At 37.4% G+C, this 19,218-nt stretch overlaps 1 protein-coding gene across 2 annotated transcripts in view; it reads left to right on the top strand.

Annotated features, from left to right (window-relative positions):
- Nucleotides 1–19,218, top strand: part of LOC107587355 (protein spinster homolog 2-like) — a 76,399-nt gene that overhangs the window by 15,476 nt on the left and 41,705 nt on the right. For both annotated transcript variants that reach the window (XM_016275114.1, XM_016275113.1), the window contains exon 2: nt 6,056–6,121. In XM_016275114.1, coding sequence (XP_016130600.1) covers nt 6,056–6,121 — 66 coding nt within the window. The remainder of the gene's footprint in view (nt 1–6,055; nt 6,122–19,218) is intronic.

Genomic DNA, 19,218 nt, shown 5'->3' with positions numbered 1-19,218 from the left:
GATCAAATGATGGCTGATGATATTCACTGTGCATTGAAATTTATTATTCACGTTGCTTCTTTAGTTAATCGGATGCTAAAACAACACACACAAATGCAAAGAGCGCTATCATTATTTTGAAACAGTTGCCATTCAGTACTGTAATGCAAAACCTTGCGACTTGCTTACCAACCACTCGCGATCCAGTTTAAACAGGTTTTACATTAGCGTTGTGCTGAGTTTTTTAAATATAAAGATTTTTTTTCAATACAAATATGCTTAATTAAATATGTAATATAGTTTTATTACATATTTTGCTTTATTTACAAAATTATTTGTCTGCTGCAGTTTATATATATATATATATAAAATATATATTTATGTGTTATTTCTTGACCATGGCAGCAGTAATTTATACATAGTAACATGTATTGTGCATTGAATTTAATTATTTGCATTGTTTCAAAAATTAATGGGGTGCTAAAACAACACACAAAGCACATGCAAACAGTGCTATCAGCTGGTGCAATTTATTTGAAATGTATTTGATTGCATGCAGCACCTAATCATTATGCGGTCTAGTTTAACTAGATACTAAAGGCCAGATACTAAATGTAATGTAAATTTACATGCATTGTGCATTTGACTTACACTGCATTCAATTTATACATTTTATCAGTCATGCATTCCCTCAAACCCATGACCTTAATGTTGCGAGTGCCATGCTTTACTGTTTGAGCTAAAGGAATGCATACATTTATGTCTGTCTTGATTGCACAGTATTTACTAAAACTCACTATATGTCTGGTGCAGTTAATTTTGTACTAAACTGAATTTCATTTAAAAGGTATTTGTGTACATTTATGTTGACCATGGCACCAGTTATTTATCAAATGATGATCAAGTAATGGAGGAGTGCATTATAACAAAGCTATTTTAGACTTTTGGATTGTAGTGGTGAAGCATGCAAATCATCAGCACTACAGCAGACGCTATTCATTCTCTGTAAAATCCCCTCACAGAGTTCTGCCTATATCAAGCTTTGCTTTTCTCCCAGTTGCCTTTCTCTCACCTCTCCTCATCTTCTCAGTTACAGTATATAGGGCGGCCAGCCTCTGTTGCTAAGCCTTTATCCTTACCTACTTCTCCCAGTCCTGAAATAGCAGCAGGGGTTGCTCAGGTCTATCGTCTCTCTTTTGGGCATTGCAAAATTAGGTGTGTCCTATTACTCAATGATTCTCGTTTTTGTTCTTTCTCCCCAGACGACCAGACAGTCCTCGGGGTCTATACTGTGTGTTTATAAAAATAAGTACAGGGTGTTGTATGCAATAATGCAGTATTTCCATTTAATGATATTTTGTGTCTGGATCGTAAGAAAAATGTTTGCCATTGTTTGCGCTTCTGACAGATGAATAGGTGATGTTTGCGTTTCAGGATTTGACCGTATTGGAATTTCAGCCGGTGAACCACTTCCTATTTAAGTGAATGGATTGTTTATAATGTAGATGGTTTCTCACACACTCAAAAACATTTTGACATAGCCAGTTCACCTCAGACTAGGTTAGTATATCAAAATTCAAACCCCTTGGCCTTTCTTGGCATGGATGAGCTCATACTCTTTAAGAAAACACTCAACCCAAACAAGCACTTAAACTCACAGCCTGACTCCCCCTTATCAGATCAGACAAATATGGGTCCAAACAATGTATGTCTAAGATAGTATCACACCGTCACATGCAAATCAAATGCAGGAGGGCTGCTCCTCCAGCTTCCAGGATCCATTAAACAGCTTCACTCCAAAGAACTCCCCTGAGATTTGAAATAGCGCTAGATGCATTAACAGAACTGATTAGCTCATCCTAACCTTCTGAGCTTTTTCAAACATTGGTCAGTCCACTGGTCTGATGTATATCAAAATATACAAACATAAAACTTCTTCCATTTTCCAAAACGTCAATTTCCTCCAAGTGCATTTATCTGTTATCAGGTAAAACAAGTTTATTTGCGATCATCTGAGCAGATTTCTTCATTTAGAAAACTGATTATATCTCAGTCAAACTTATGCAGAGTTATGCTGTAATGTTACAATCTGTTCAATGGCTGTTGGTTTTCATAGTCATTCAGTTATGTGTTTTGTATGCAACAGATCAGTCACAACAGGCAGGACAGCATTCTTTTGCCTCTTAGTATCTGTTGCGTTTTTTTCATTTTGGTAAAGCAGCTTTAAAATAGACTGCAACAAAGTGCAAAGCAGGTGACTGTATCAGCCAAACCTGACAGATCTTTTCCATGTAGGAATCAGATAAAGTTTTTGCTAAGCAAGAATTTCTTTATTATTGCTGAGTTCCTTATTCCACCCTCATCAAGCTGACTTGACCAATCGCCAGTCAGCCTTTCCCTCCTCTGTGTGTGTGTGTGTGTGCCCCTGCCATGTTACTATGGCAACACCTCAGGGTTGGCGGCATCAAGGCGGACACTAGAAGGTCGATGATTCTACTGTTGCCATTTGGGGCATTTGCATCACCTTGTGTGGCATCGCCCACATTGCCTACCATTTTACAGAATGATGCAACATGTAGACAGAGCGGCTGCACCTCAAATGCTTCATGACAGCTCTCTCTGAAAAGTTTCAAGGTGTTGCCATGTTTTCCCCAAACAGTGTATCTTTATCAGAGAGCCAGAAGAGAAGATAGAGAGAAGAATTTAGGGCAAATCACATACGGACAGCATCGCCTGCCAAACACAGAACATAATTCACTAATATGACAGTTGCTGTCATGGTCTGGTGTTGCACTGTGCACACACTGACCTACTAGTAACAGTCTCTTCCAGTTAAAAGTCCTTACTTTATCATGTTAAATAAGGACATACTAAATCATATTGTTACATGGTTTGCATTGACTGTGCATGTGGGAGTTTTGCTGGGAAGAGTGTGGTGGTTGAGGTTGTGTATTTGGCAGGCGTGAGGGTGGGTGCAGTCTCGGTTGAAAGAGGTGAAACGCAGCACCATCTGGCACAGGGATCCCCCTCCCAGTGGGAGGAGAGGGAGAGATGGAGGGATTGAGGGATGGGGGCAACGGAGGAGTGTGACCAAGGTAATTAGTACACTGCCTCAGATTAGACTGATGAAAAGAGGGCGGGAATACCCGCTCCTGAGCTTAGAGAAGGATTGCAGAAAGCCAACGCCCCCCATATCTACCCATATCCAAATCAAGACATTTCACAGGAACTGATAAGAAAAATACATCAGGTACTACAAGGGATTGAAAAGAGATTCCCAATCTTTTCTGTCAGATGAATGTCTTTGACCTAAAATATTTTACTTGAAGTACTCCCCTGGGGTTTTAAGTTAAGATTTCAATAATTTAACCATGCACTAACATGCAACTGAACAATTAAAATATTTTTTTAGTTAGTGATTTGATTGATTTTTAATGAATTATTAGCTTTTCATAAACACATAAACCTCCAGGGGTTCATGAACTCTGTGCTAATTAAGTTAAGATTTCAATAATTTAACCATGCACTAACATGCAACTGAACAATTAAAATATTTTTTTAGTTAGTGATTTGATTGATTTTTAATTCAAATTATTTCTTTAATTTCATATTATTATTATATTTTTTAATGAATTATTAGCTTTTCATAAACACATAAACCTCCAGGGGTTCATGAACTCTGCGCTAAAAATTTAAATTTACATTTAACAGTGTTATTGAATTAATAGTTGTATAATAGTTAAAAAGATTTTTTGAATTTTAGAAATACTTTTTTTTTTGGTAGCAATTTACAATAATGTCCTGTTTGGTAACATTAGTTAACTATATTAGGTTACATGAAATAACAATAAAAAATACTGGTAACATAACTTCATTATTAGCAAACATTAACAAGCACATTATCTCACGTTTCTAACTCTTTGAATATATATTAACTAATGACCCATTAGTTTTTTAGTTAGTGATTTGATTGATTTTTAATGAATTATTAGCTTTTCATAAACACATAAACCTCCAGGGGTTCATGAACTCTGTGCTAAAAATTTACATTTAACAGTGTTATTGAATTAATAGTTGTATAATAGTTAAAAAGATTTTTTGAATTTTAGAAATACTTTTTTTTTGGTAGCAATTTACAATAATGTCCTGTTTGGTAACATTAGTTAACTATATTAGGTTACATGAAATAACAATAAAAAATACTGGTAACATAACTTCATTATTAGCAAACATTAACAAGCACATTATCTCACGTTTCTAAGTCTTTGAATATATATTAACTAATGACCCATTAGGCATTATTTAATGTTAATGATTTATTAATGAAAGTTATTATAAAGTGTTACCAATCAAAATGTCTAATTTTAATCAGTTCATTAGTAATGATTTTTTGAAGATGCCTCATGCCTCATCTTTTGTATCATCTGACACATCATCTGTGTGTGTTTTGGCCAGGAGTCTGAAGAGCTCTTGATCAGGGCATTACTCCCTTTTTAGTGTAATTGAAGCTTTCGTGTTGCTGCCTTTAAATCATCAGTCTCTCATCTCCACATTCCTTCTTTCTGATCACTTTAAAGTGAGAAATTAAGCCTCTGGAGCTCTTTAACTGTCTAACTCTTCTCAGACGTACGCTTTGATCTTCTATTTGTGAAAAACGCACAGCATTCAGACACTTCTAAATGCAGGAGAGGCTGTAAACAGTGTCTGTGACTGACAGCCAATGAAATTAGACAAGAGCGATAGAGATCCAGCATGCTTGACGTTATCTCTGATGTTACATCTCTCTAAATCATTGAACAGTCTTGTACGAATAGAGGCAGAGAGAAAGACATCTGCTTCACGCACCCAGATCAAACACCTAATGCCATCGAACTGTCTCTTAATTAACTTCTCAGCGCTGCCTGGCTAATTACGTCATGCTTTTTAAGGTCTTGTACAAACACAGACACATAACACAGGAGTGGCTGTGAGAAATAAAAATAGCGATTTGTTTCTATTGTGGCAGTGGCTTTAGTCATCTTTGAGTTTCGCCTCGATCGGTTCGTGGTTTCTCATCGCCACCCGTTTTGACTTGTCACTGGCACGTTGTAGCAAAGACGTTCTGAGAAGAAGCACTTTGGCAGGTGCAGGCATGTCCACACATGTGACAAATGCAACATTCCTGTCACACAAGTCACGCCACCTGCTCGCATTCCAGCGCAGCCAGTGTCTTTCCTTACTGTCTGCAACTCAAGCTACATTCAAAGTGCGTTTCTTTCTCTTTTCGTTTTTGTTCTGAGGACATACAAATGCCTTTGTTATGCTTCAACACAACAAGACATTTGCATTTTATATTCGAGCATAATTTATTTATATGTAATTTTTTTGTTTTGTTATATGTTAGAGTTTTTCAAAGCATTAAATTTTTTTTTTATATTTTATTAAATTATATGAATTAGTTACTTATAAATTCATTTGTTTTACATTTTTTATATATAACATACTTTTGAATATAATCTTATCAAATCTCAAAATTAATATCCATATTTTGCATACCACATTATAGTGTTTAGATTCCTAAATTTACTTGTAGCATTTAAAAACAAATTATTATAAAGTTATTATTTTTCATTTATTCAAAATAGGGAAGAAATTAACCTGGAAAAAATTAGCAGCTTATCATTATGGCCAGAATTTTAATATCAATGCACCACTATTTTTGATGAAAGATTACATTTACTGTTAATAATGTGCACCAGTAAATCATCTACAATAAGACCAGGAACATTTATTAAGAAAGTCAATTAAAAACACGCTGACTTCAGCCCAGAGTAGAAGTGTGTGTGTGTTCATCCGTAGGACCCCACATAAGCCTATAATTGTCCTGTTATTGAGGATCACAAGGAAATATAATAAGAAATACCTGTCAATATTTGTAATTCTTTAAAATGCTTTGCACACAAGATGTCTGAAAGTTCATTTGGTAATTATTTCTACAGAAAGAGACTCAAATAATCTTAACACAAATTGTTGCGCTTAAGGGCCAAAATTTACATCAGAGCACAAATTCTAATCTCTCTCTGTCTCTTTTTCCCAGGTGTCCTCCTTGACATCCAGAAACACTTCGAGGTTGGCGACAGCGGAGCAGGCTTGTTGCAAACAGGTAAGTCTCTCATAATCCCATAATTACGCAGTTTTGCAATCATGCAGTGTGCGCACACAGCCTCACTGACTTGTATCACTGACATGAGGTGGAAGAGAAGGCTAAAATCCATTAAACTCCCTGTAGCCAGAGTGACAGGGATAACAAAGGAGGAAAAAACTGTGAATGAGGGGCTCCAGCTCCAGCTCCAGCAAGCACATGACTGTGCTTGAAGCACTTGTTTGGGTTTAACAAAACAGAGGACTGCCACAGTTGTTTGGATTGGATGGAGACCCACCCTCCACTGTGATCTGTTCATTATTCAATAGTGCAAGGAAATTACAAACATTTTCCAATATTTCTATTAAGGAAAAAGACCACAGTATGGTCCAGTAAAACTCCAGTGAGGTACATGGGAAGCTGTTAATGTTTTTTTCAGTCTGGTTGTTACAGGAAACTGTAATAGTACTGCAGTGGATGCCCAACACTGTGAGTCCACTCTCTGGTTCCTATTAATGGGAGGAAAACACTTGTTTATTCTGGAAAACACACAGAGCTCTTGTTAGTTCAGCGATGCTTGTGGTCTGTTGCTAACGTTTATAACGGCTAAAATTAAAAAATGACTAATAATTGTTCCCTCATTATATGCTGATGACAGTGAAGTGTAACACATTATGACATCATTAAAGGTTATTTGTGGTGGGCGAGGAATCAGTGGATGTATACGGAGGGAGGTGAATGAAGGTTCAGTGTTCAAACGGCTGGCTTGCACTGAGTCAGGTGGGGGGTTTTGGAGGCTGTGTTGGGTTGGGCTTCCTGAACCAGGCTGGTTTCACGTCAAGTGGCTTTTGTGAAGGAGAGTCACTGTGTGGAGGTCCTATTGGAGTGCTTAGCAGTCCTATGAATACTTGAGTGTGCAAACAGAGACACCGTCATATGCAGAGGCAAGAATATATACAAGCACACACACACATACACACACACACACACAGGTTTGTTTTTGTGAAAAGTGGGGACATCCCATAGGGGTAATGGTTTTTATACTGTACAGACCATATATTCTATTGCCCTACACCAACCCTACCCCTAAACCTACCCCTTACAGGAAACTTTGTGCTATTTCAGATTTTCAATACACTCCATTCTGTGTGACTTATAAGCGTTTTGAAAAGTGGGGACATGGGGTAATGTCCTGAAAAGTCACCTTCTCCTTGTAATACCTATGTCATACCTTTGTCATTATACAAATTTATGTCCTCATTTGTCACAAAAATGCACACACACACACACACACACACACACACACACTCACATATACAGAGGCACATTGAGCAGTTGCATAGACGGGAATGTCTGGGATTCAGATCCAGCTCAATGTTTATCTATTGCCCCCAATCGTTTGGTTTGAAAATATTAGAATAACTGGTCCACGGAGACCTCGGCACATAAACCTTTCAGTATTTAAGAGTGGGACATTTTAATTCTGTGTGAAAAGGGTGGAGTAAATATAAAAATCTACACCTCTTAAAACAGGATAAATCTACTTGAGAAGAAAAATCGCTGTTTATTCAATATTTAGTTTTGTGAGGTTCATGCTTAATACAGGAAAAAATGCCAATTTGCCAATGGTGTATATATATATATATATATAATACTGCCTGCATTGAACTAATGACCGAAGTCAAGTCACATTTCTTCCATGAATAATGTTTGAATACATCCAATAAAAAATCAAGATGACCATAACTTTGGAAGGTCTCATCACAATTGACATGCTGTTATTTAATAAATATATAGAATGAGGAGTTAGATATACATAATATATACTACCATTCAAAAGTTTAGAGTTGGTAAATTTTTTTGAAGTGAGACATCCAGCTTAATTCAGTTCAATTATATTATATAACCGACTGTAGACATCAGCAAGATATACAAAGGAAAACTTTCATTCTGTCAGGCTGTAAGAAAGAGTTCTTCTCTGTTTTTGCTTGGCTGACCAATTTAGACTGCAGAAATCGTACTGTCACTCACTGAAGAAAATGTGTTTTTGACTAGTCTGTAATTTGAAGCAAATAAACATTACAATTCTGCTTGGCTCAGGTTAATCATAAAGTGAATGACTGGTCGGAAACTTTCTATAGGTTGATTCTCAGCAGGGAATTGGTGCTTTGACAGCAAGGCAGCCAATTATTGGTCTATATGCTACAAGAGGGATGTCATGAGATTCACTCTAACTAGGGGTTAAATTGGGAAATTCAGGTGAACTAACACAATCAAAATCTGGAATGGAGCAAGGAGGAGATGGAATGGAGTGATAAACAATTGCGCTAATAAAAATGCACTATAACAAAATATCAAAGCCAACCACATCCTGAACCACATCTTATGCCACCTAGGAAAATATGAGCAGGGTAAAGTCCCTTTGTTAAGCGGTGCATTTGGTCAGTGCTTAGAGCAGGGGTTCTCAACTCTGGCCCTCGAGGTCCACTTTACTGCAGAGTTTACCTCCAACCTTGAACAAACTCATCTGCTACTAACTTTCTAGTAATCCTGAAGATCTTGATTAGCTTGTTCAGGTGTGGTTGATAAGAGTTGGAGCTAAACTCTGCAGGAAAGTGAACATCGAGGGCCAGCGTTCAGAACCCCTGGCTTAGAGTGTAGAGAAAGTGTCAGTGGCAGGTTTAGTTTGGCCTCCGCTCCCAGTCTGACCTCAGTCTTCACACAGCGCAACAAAATTTCAGATACTCTGGCCACTGGCTGGGAACCTCAGTGTGAAATGTTGGTTGAAGGGATGGCGTTAGATCAACTGGAGTGTGTCCTATTGTGATGTACTCTGATTTGTGTGAGTGGCAAAGTTGAACTCATTTTAATGAACACAAGTGAAAGCTTTTTTGTTTGTTTTTGCACACACATTTGTTAGTTTGACAGAGCTAGGCTTTCCAAAACCTTCAGACTGTGGCAGGATGTCTTAAAGTGCACATGGCATGGAGAGATGTTGAGATGAATGTCTTGAGGAATAGCTGACTAAGGCAGTATACCATAAAACAGGAGGTGAACTTCTTGACTGGCTGGGAAGAGAAAGCTTTTCATAATTGAACTTCTAGGCCTTTCTTTGAGAGTCGATATGTCATGACGGTGTGTCATTTGTCATAACAAAAAGAAGTAAATATACAGTAAATTAGTGAATGAAGGGCTGTGGGAAGACTGGAGTATGAAGTACCACAGAGATGAGGTCATACCGCAACCTCAACACAGTGTGATTCAGGCCTCATGCATTATTGATTTAATGCGATGAGTACCAAAACACTCATATTAACAAAACGAGTAGATGAAAGATTCAGTTTCTGCAAAAATATTTCACATATGTAAAATATGGGTTATATGATACATGTCTGGTTTGTGTCATTCAACTGATGCCCAGTGTCATATTTCCAGACAAATGCATGTCTATACTTGATATTGACACACAGACCACTCTCATGTAATCTTATGAGGGCAATATTGACTTTACTGGGCTTTACACTATGTGCTTTTTGCCTTTGGCTGTCATACCTGTCAATCACCTCCATGTTCACAAAGACAAGGCTTTTAGATCTGATCCCAATCACAATGATCTCTCATGATTCATTTATTTTGCCCCGGCTGTGTTTTAACCAAACTTTTATCTGACTGAGGAATATTCATTTCAGATTATTGGGAAAGAGCGATTATAGTTGAAACAGAACAAGAATTGACTGTTTGCTTGCCACAACACCTGCAGGCGGTCCTGGATGTCTTTGAGATAGAAAATGGAAATAATTAAGATGGAATGAGGAATAGAAGAGAGGGTTAACTTGGGCCTCCTCCTGTTCTTTTGTTTGGTAGGTGACATTGGCATTTTAAGGATGGGTGTGGGGAATCTGGATGGCCTCTCTGCATCTAAAAGATAAATATTTGCTGAAGATGGATAGATTTAGGATGAGATTCAGACCGGTGAATGTTAAAATTTCTTGTGGTCTACGGGTCAGTTTACTAGGTGGTCTTTAGTCTTATGCAACCTAAAACCTGGACTGATTTTTAATCCTAAAAATGTTTGCAATAGTTTTGAGAGAAATAACTAGAAATTAAATCATTTTCTCACAAAAATTAGCTTTCTTCGACAATGCAAAATATGCCACCACAATGATCATGCGATCGGACTGGTTTCCAGGTCATTGCTATGCAGTTGCTAAAGGGCAACACAGGGAACCATTAAATCTTCTCTTTTATTGACCACAGCAGGTTTATGAACGTTTCTCATAGTAAGTTTGAGAAGATGGTTGGCGCATGTTGTGCACTAAGCCATATTGCGATTTCGACATTACTTAATCATGTAGCCCTAGTTCAGATTTGTTGTTAATGTGTTGGCTATACAGGTTATGGGTTATGCGTTTTCAGCATGGTTATGGGTTTTCAGTATGAAATAGTAGCTAATAATTATTTTCACAAGAATGAAAATATGATACTGTATATGTTTCATTTCTCTGACTACATCGTAGAAATTCTAATTGGACTGTATTGCTCTAAAGGTCAGTGCCCTCTGGTCAAAGATGGCAGCTCTTGTCTGCATGTGAGGTGTATGTCTGCCGTTGCCTCCTATCCCATCTGTCACTGCAGGAGCGAACACTGTTTTCGAATCCAGACACGACTCCGCTGAGTCCATGTCTTTGTCTAGCCACTCTGTCTGGGGCATGTGTTGTATATAGCTGCAGTCAGTCTGTGAGTGAATGACCCACGGCCCAGGTGCTCGACTACATCCACCCAGACAAAGAATGCGCTATATTGAGGAGAAATTTCTGTGTGGATTGTGACCGACAGGATATTGGCTTACATAGCCATGAGCCATTAAAAAAACATTATTTAAAAAGTGAGATGTCAACCACAGACTCACAGGCCTCCTGTAGAACTGTACTTCCACTGTATGTTTACACGGCTACAATTGTCTCCTCCTCCGCCTTCGTTTTAGTGGTTGATCTTACAGTTTCTGATTTCTTTGGCCTGGACAGCGAGGAGCTACTGTATCTGTGTATTATCAGCTGTTCACACTCAGACCACAGCTGTACTATGATATCCCTCCTTTCTTCGTCTCTCAGTGTCATTAGGTTTCTCACAAGACATTGCTTTGTAGCTGTTTTTACTGTCAATTTGACAGGCATATAAAAAAAATGCATAAATGGATTCCACAGCAGGATACATACCTGAATTAGACGGACGTAGACTAAGCGAGAGGGATGGAAATGAAAGGGAAAGCACAGCACCTGCTCATCAATCCCACAGTAAATGGCACAGAGATGTAACGATCCACCGCCATGTCAATGCAAAAACGGAGAGAAAAAATAAAAGCCAATTTCTCTCTCCATCAGCTTGGCTCTGACACTGGGTAATGAGCAATCAATACAGCAAATCCACATCTCTGCACATGCTGTGAATATGTAAGTCTTGCAGCTTGAATCTGCTTTAGATCAGCCTGATGGGTGAATCTCACAAAGAAATGTCAAGGTCATATTTCCACTAACTAACTAAATAATAATAATAATAATAACTAAAATAACATTTTGACATACATTATTTTAGTTCATTTTTCATAGTATTATATATAATGTATTTTATGTATTTAAAAATTAATACAATTTGTGTGTGCATAAGACAAAAACTGGACATTTTTAGGCCATGTCTCAAAGGGAACAGGGGCTTCACTGATCCCCCTTAAACCCCACCCTGATCTTCAGCACTCTCTTGCAGAGCTTCATGCCAATCAAAACCCTGCAGCCAATCACATCAAGCATTAACCCCAAAGCTAGTGAGTGGCCCGCCTCATATTAGATTCACAAAGGCACCCTCTCTTTCATTTAAAGAGTCTGTTTGGACAGTTTCCCTCTAAAAATGTATTACAGGCACGGAGCGAGCAAATAAAAAGACAAAAACATCAGACCCAATCGTATCTGTCCTGAAGCTCACTGGGCAACACAAAAAAGCATTTTTGACAATGAGCCAAAATGACATTAGAATTAGATTAGGCATTACACAAACCTTGAGGATTTTCTTGTATGATGAAGACATGCACAAATCAATACAAGTCGAGGGTCTATTCTCTGTCCCCTGTGGACTGAACCACCCATCCACACACAATACAGCTCCGTCTCTCAAGGTCAAACCATTTATTACAGTATATTCAGAGAGAGAGAACATGGGTGTGATCCTTATGATATATTATATGTGTACGTGGAGGTTTGTGTGTATTTGCACTTACCAAAATGTGAGTAAATTTGTCACATTGGTTTAAACAGCTTTGGCAAGGACCTCAGCATAGACACACACATTTACACACTCTGTCATTTGAACACTGGCCTATCATTAGACGTACAGCTCTGGGCTGGAGAGGAAAACTCCACACCCACATGAAAAAAGCCCATATCCCACGCTTCTCACACACCAGCTCCCAGCTATAACATCGAGTCTAACCAGCCGTAAGCAAGAAAATTGCAGGATATTATCTTTTCTCGACTCAATTCTGGTTTCTAACCAAGGCCAGTATTGAAAAAATATAGTTAAAGCTCCATTTTCCAAGTACGGCTGACCTCTTTTTTCTTTAATGACCATAGTGAAGGAATTTCAGTGTCAGAAAATATGTCCTGTGCAGTATTGGGAAATAACCGAGCGGCAACCTTCCGGTCTCTCTCGTGAAGCCAACACAGAAGTGACTAAAACTGCAATTTATCGACTGGCTGCTAGAGGCTGGCTCCAAAAGGGAGTCAGTCCCATAGACTCCCCATGTTAAATTGCCCAACTTTACAGCAGAAAAAAATGTGTTTACAGCCTGGTACAAAAAGTGGTTTTGGTCTATATAGCTAATTTTGCCCTTCATGACAACTGTGAGGGGGGTGAATTGTTTTATAACTCATTCGTTTAAATGATATTAAGCCTTAAAAGTTCTGCATAATTAAGGCCATGGCCACTTGAGTGACAGGTGGATCGGCGCTGCTGTCACCGCCGTCGAGCTATAGGTGGGCGTGGTTTCAGCAACCAGCTCCCGCCTCTTTGCCCATTTTTGATTATCCGGAAGTGACGCACGGTGACGCGCTGCCAAGATGGTGACAGCCCGCTCCGCCCACTTTGAGCTTCAAAAACGCTCTTCGGAAATCTACGGGTGACGTCACGGACACTAAGTCCATGTTTTTATACAGTCTATGGAAATAACTGACTAAGAGTAGTGATGCACCCAGTTTAACAACATTTTCTTACAGGGTAACAGTGGCTCAGCTCTTTTCACAATAAAAAGCGTTACAGTGTTACAGGAAAAACGTGTGCTGATAATGCAAGAGGACAATAGAAAACAGTCAGTTTATCATTCATTCCAAAGAACCAACTCACTGCTTCACACGATTCAGTTTAGTAAATAACTTTGTTCGCACAGTTCATTCAAAAGAACCTATCCAAAGAAAACAATTCACTGCTTCACGTTTCATTTTAGTAATCATTTAGTTCAGACAATTCATTCATTCATTTAAAAAAAAAGAAAAAAAAGAAAGAAAAAGAAACTGTTTCAAAGGAACAGTTTCCTGCTTCACATAATTCATTTTAGTAAATCCATTTGTTCAGAAAGTTCATTCAAAATAATCTGTCCAAAGAAACGATTCACTGCTTCATTTCAAGCCCTTGCATTACATTTGATGTCTTTCTATAGTGAATTAGGGAAATGTTGCTGTTTGTCATTGTTTTCATTACATTCATTTGAGTGTTTATGGTTTTATTTGTTGCATTTAGTGGCAATTACAGGAAAAAACTTGAATGAGTCATTTTGGTGAAAGGAATCAAAAGATTCTAGTTAATTAGAAATAGAAAATAAATATGTTCAAAATGAACTACAGTACTTAAAATGTTGACTGGCTTCAAAATAGCTTCTCCAACACCAAACTGATGAAAATTCTGAATATAAATCTTCATCTGGATTCAATTTAAAACCTCCAGTGGACATTTATTGTATGTGTAAAAGGTTGTAAAAGTGCAACTCTGTTTCTTCAAAGAAGTGTGTTTCTGTGCATGTGTGCCTGTACCCCATATAAATGTCCCACACACACTCTCTGCTAACACTATTCAGCTGGAAAGTGTTGAGTTGATCATCCCTTTCATCAGCGGTGCTCCTCTCCTCCCTCTCATCTGTTGAAAGTGCAGCTGAGAGCTAATAGTGAGTGGTGAAAAGTGTAACAACCTAACACCATTTACCACCACTTCCACATTGCGGGCCATACAATGGCTAGGGTTCACCCCAGAACCTTGGCAGCACTGATCATGGTGTTTCCACAAAAAAAAAAAGAATGTCATTACTACATTCTGGTAAGCTACAAACAGTGTGGTCTATTTCAGGAAAGCTTTACCTGACAACTTACACATAATAGGCCAAGAAACATATACGTGCTCACACACATAAATCAAACACACCCACACCGGTAAGCCAAGACTACTGAAGTCTGAAATAGTTTCTTTGAAATGGTTTGCAATGAAGTAAATGAGAGGAATGCTGGTGATTTTCAGCGGGTAGGCAGGCCTGTGTGTTTGTGTTGTGGCAAAAGTGTCAGCTAAGCCCTTCATTGAGGGGGAATTCTGACGGAGGTATGCATGAGCGTGAAAGTTAGGTGAGAAAAATCCAAAGGGGGAGTCTCTGGGTAGATGCACAGATATATCCGTCATAAGCATGACAGCGGCTTCTGTCTGGATGCCAAATGTCAATGCAAAAATCTGACAAACACTGAATGGCCTGTAAGCAGTTCACAATAAGTGTTTCCAAACTACTCACAACACCTGAAGTATCAACATTTATGTGCAAAAAAAAAATATTGTGTTGACACTTTCAAAATTTTAGGAATATATTAGTATTTCCATCAGATATATCAGTAGACATTCTGATACACTAAACATCCAAGCTTGCATAATATGATGACATTTTCTTAAAAACCTTCATAGAGGTTTAAAAGTGAAGCATCAGGTATTTCTAATGTTACATAATTTTAAGAGGAACTGTTGTGGTAACTCTACACCAACTGAAAACTGGAATATTTTTCATACTTTCATACATTTGTTCTCTTCAGCAGTGGTATGCAACAGGTGTATGTGTGATGTGAATATGTTTTTGGGTGTCAAGCTTAGTCACTGTGTTTTTTAAAATGGAGTTGTCAGTTGCAATACCATTTTGCACAATAGATATTGTTCCGAAGCAGATTTCGAAAGATTAGTGCCTTGCATAGTTTTATGATACATCATCATTCAGAGCATCATTCAGAGCATTTTGTCTCAAAATTGTTTGAGTAGCTAGGTTTGGCTTTACAAATAATTTTTCTGCATTCTCATTAGGGGTGTAACGGTACATGTATTCGTACTGAAACTTTTCGGTAGGCTACGGGTTTTTCGGTTCGGTACGCATGTTTACCGGACAAATACAGCGTTGTTTTAAACGCTGCACGAGTGGAACTTCATTGGATCTTCCAGTTACATTGTTACTTTTGATAAGAAACAAAGTCTCATCTTTCAAATTATGTCCGTTTTTTCTTCTTCGGGAAATTCAAACAATAAATGCCATTTTGGCGCTCTTTGATGTGTCGTGACAGATCGCTGTATAAACGCCTCAGTGCGGAGCACAAGCGAGCGCTTGCAATACCATTTTGCACAATAGATATTGTTCCGAAGCAGATTTCGAAAGATTAGTGCCTTGCATAGTTTTATGATACATCATCATTCAGAGCATCATTCAGAGCATTTTGTCTCAAAATTGTTTGAGTAGCTAGGTTTGGCTTTACAAATAATTTTAATTTTCATTAGGGGTGTAACGGTACATGTATTCGTACTGAAACTTTTCGGTAGGCTACGGGTTTTTCGGTTCGGTACGCATGTTTACCAGACAAATACAGCGTTGTTTTAAACGCTGCACGAGTGGAACTTCATTGGATCTTCCAGTTACATTGTTACTTTTGATAAGAAACAAAGTCTCATCTTTCAAATTATGTCCGTTTTTTCTTCTTCGGGAAATTCAAACAATAAATGCCATTTTGGCGCTCTTTGATGTGTCGTGACAGATCGCTGTATAAACGCCTCAGTGCGGAGCACAAGCGAGCGCGATCATCCCGTCCTATTTACTACTAGTTTTAACATGAAATAAACATGAATGAACATCTCATGCCTCATGTAATCACTCAACCAGTGTTTCAACTGTGGAAAGACGTCAATAAAACAGCTTGCAAACAAAAATATCACATAGCATTTAATTTACCTGAGGCAAGTCATCAGTCTCCACAGCTCATTAGTTCGCTAGAGAAATTAAGTGCAGAGAATAGCACTTTGTGAAATATTAGACTGTTTAAATAAATCTGTTACGAGAGCCACTGTGTGAATTAATAGGCTATATTTCAACAACAAATATAATTTTTATAATTTAGAAGTTAATATAAAAAAACTGCATTATGTGCCATTTACATGGTTGCATAAATTCTTTTAAGTTGAGTGTTGTTTAAAAATAAATAGTAATTAAATTTAAGTTTGGGCTCTGCTGTTAATTGTAACCTTATAGTAACATAAAAGGGCTCCCTATAGTTTAGAGCATAGGCTGATGTAGATTTTTATCCCTAACCTGACGTCAAAACCTAAATTTTTCAAAAATGTGTTTGTTTGTTTTTTAACCTAGTAGCATTTTTGCTAATTACTAATTTGTCATTTTTGTATACAAAAATGACATGGGACGGGTCAGCCTCATTATACCAGCACTTATCCACAAACTGTTCCCGCTCTCGCTCCCACAAACCAACACAGACACAGACATTTTTTTTTCTAACCACTTTCACATAAAAAGTGCAGTTATCATGGGCGTACCGAAAAACAACAGCCCAATTCAAAATGATACTGCATGCTGTAAACCACATGAAAGTACTTTTTATTTTTCATTCAGTGCTCAATGTTATTCCCATTTTTCTTTCTGCAAACTTCCAGCTGTCTTATAAAACACGGTGCATGTTCATTTAAAAAATAAAATAAAATCTGTAGCTTTGTGAATGCCACCATAAAGTGAAAGGAATACTCTGAATGCTACGGCCTTGTGACATCTAACCGAATCAAAAACTGTTTCAGCTGTTTGAAGTCCATTTAGCCATGTTTTAAGGACATCTCTATTAAAGTCCATTTCGCTCAAGAACATTTCTAATGGGGGATGGAAAAATCTTTATGGAACCTTCTTTCTCTGTGTATGAGGAAGTGGAGGGATGGATTGTGGGCAGCTAAATCGTGGACAGGCTGCCCCTGAGCTAATGACATTTGTCATCAGCCTTTTTGCACAGTTTTAGAGTAATAGTCACTTGAAATCTTTCCATCATCGCAGCTGTGACGCATCCGTTTTCCTGCTGCTAGCACTAAACATTGACAAGTGATAGTGGATGGTGTATTTTTGCATGCATCTTTCCAGTGGCTAAACAGTTATTAAAGTTAGCGACCATTCCACTCCAGGGTTAGGATTTCTGTTTTAAAGACAGGCTTATTTTCTACTTTTAGAGCAGCAGATAATATAAACTACCTATCCTCTTCTCCCTGATGTGATGTATTACATTTCAGTGCTGTAATGCTTAGGACCATTTATCTTGTTATATTAACACACAGTATATATAAGGTGACCTCTGTTTACTGTGTTATTATTATATCCTTCATGAAAAGCTGAGCTTTGAATCTCTTTGTTCAGCTTCCACTTTACTTTCATCTGTTTGTTTTGGCTTGATTCATTGCGCTGTCTTTTCACTCTCATACAACTCAACATCCTCTCATATTCTATTGAGGCCTGTATAAATTGTGAACACACAATGACAAAAGACACATGCAGGTATTCAACCATCCACATACACAAATATAAACAGACGTCAGACAGTTCCTGTTTAATGCCACTTCCTCAGCATCTGTCTCTCTGCACCTGCAAAGTCCATAGACTGTCATTTGTCTGAGCACGCTGAAGAATGAATGGATCAGACATGCAAAATTCACTGTATCTGACAGTTCTGTGGTTTCAGACGCATTACAGAAAATAGTTTACAGTTAATAGTACAGTACCAATATTTTCTAGGAAATCTGTTGTAAAATTATAACCAAAAATGCTTCACTTTACATTAATGTACACTACACTCTAAAAAATGCTGGGTTGTTTCAACCCAATGTTGGGTCAAATATGGACTAACCCAACTGTTGGGTTAAATTTTGGTTACATTTTTAAATTAGCTTTTTAACCCAACAGTTGGGTTAGTCCATATTTGACTCAACATTGGGTTGAAACAACCCAGCATTTTTTAGAGTGTAGCATTGAAAATTTGGAGATTGGGTAAGTTTTTTTTTTTTTTTGAAAGAAATGAAAACTTTTATTCAGCAGGATATATTCAGTTGCTCAAAGGTGAAGTTAAGATGTTTATAATGTAGCACAATATTACTATTTAAAATAAATGAATAAGAAACATTTCTTGAGCAGCAAATTAGCATATTAGAATGATAAAGGATCATGTGACATTGAAGACTAGAGTAATGGCTGCTGAAGATTCAGCTTTGCCATCAGAGGAATAAATTATATTTGAAAATAAAACTATTTCTATAAAAATAGAAAATGGTTATTTTAAACTGTATTGATATTTCAAAATATTTACAGCGTCCATATTTGACTCAACATTGGGTTGAAACAACCCAGCATTTTTTTAGAGTGTAGCGTTGAAAATTTGGAGATTGGGTAAGTTTTTTTTTTTTTTTGAAAGAAATTAAAACTTTTATTCAGCAGGATATATTCAGTTGCTCAAAGGTGAAGTTAAGATGTTTATAATGTAGCACAATATTACTATTTAAAATAAATTAATAAGAAACATTTCTTGAGCAGCAAATTAGCATATTAGAATGATAAAGGATCATGTGACATTGAAGACTAGAGTAATGGCTGCTGAAAATTCAGCTTTGCCATCAGAGGAATAAATTATATTTGAAAATAAAACAATTTCTATAAAAATAGAAAATGGTTATTTTAAACTGTATTGATATTTCAAAATATTTACAGTTTTTTTCTGTATTTTTAATCAAATAAATGCAGACTTGATGAGCAT

Source organism: Sinocyclocheilus grahami, unplaced genomic scaffold (genome assembly GCF_001515645.1).
Source record: "Sinocyclocheilus grahami isolate Dianchi unplaced genomic scaffold, SAMN03320097.WGS_v1.1 scaffold92.1, whole genome shotgun sequence".
In the NCBI taxonomy this organism is placed as follows: domain Eukaryota; kingdom Metazoa; phylum Chordata; class Actinopteri; order Cypriniformes; family Cyprinidae; genus Sinocyclocheilus; species Sinocyclocheilus grahami.
This window is presented reverse-complemented; position numbering and strand designations above follow the sequence as displayed.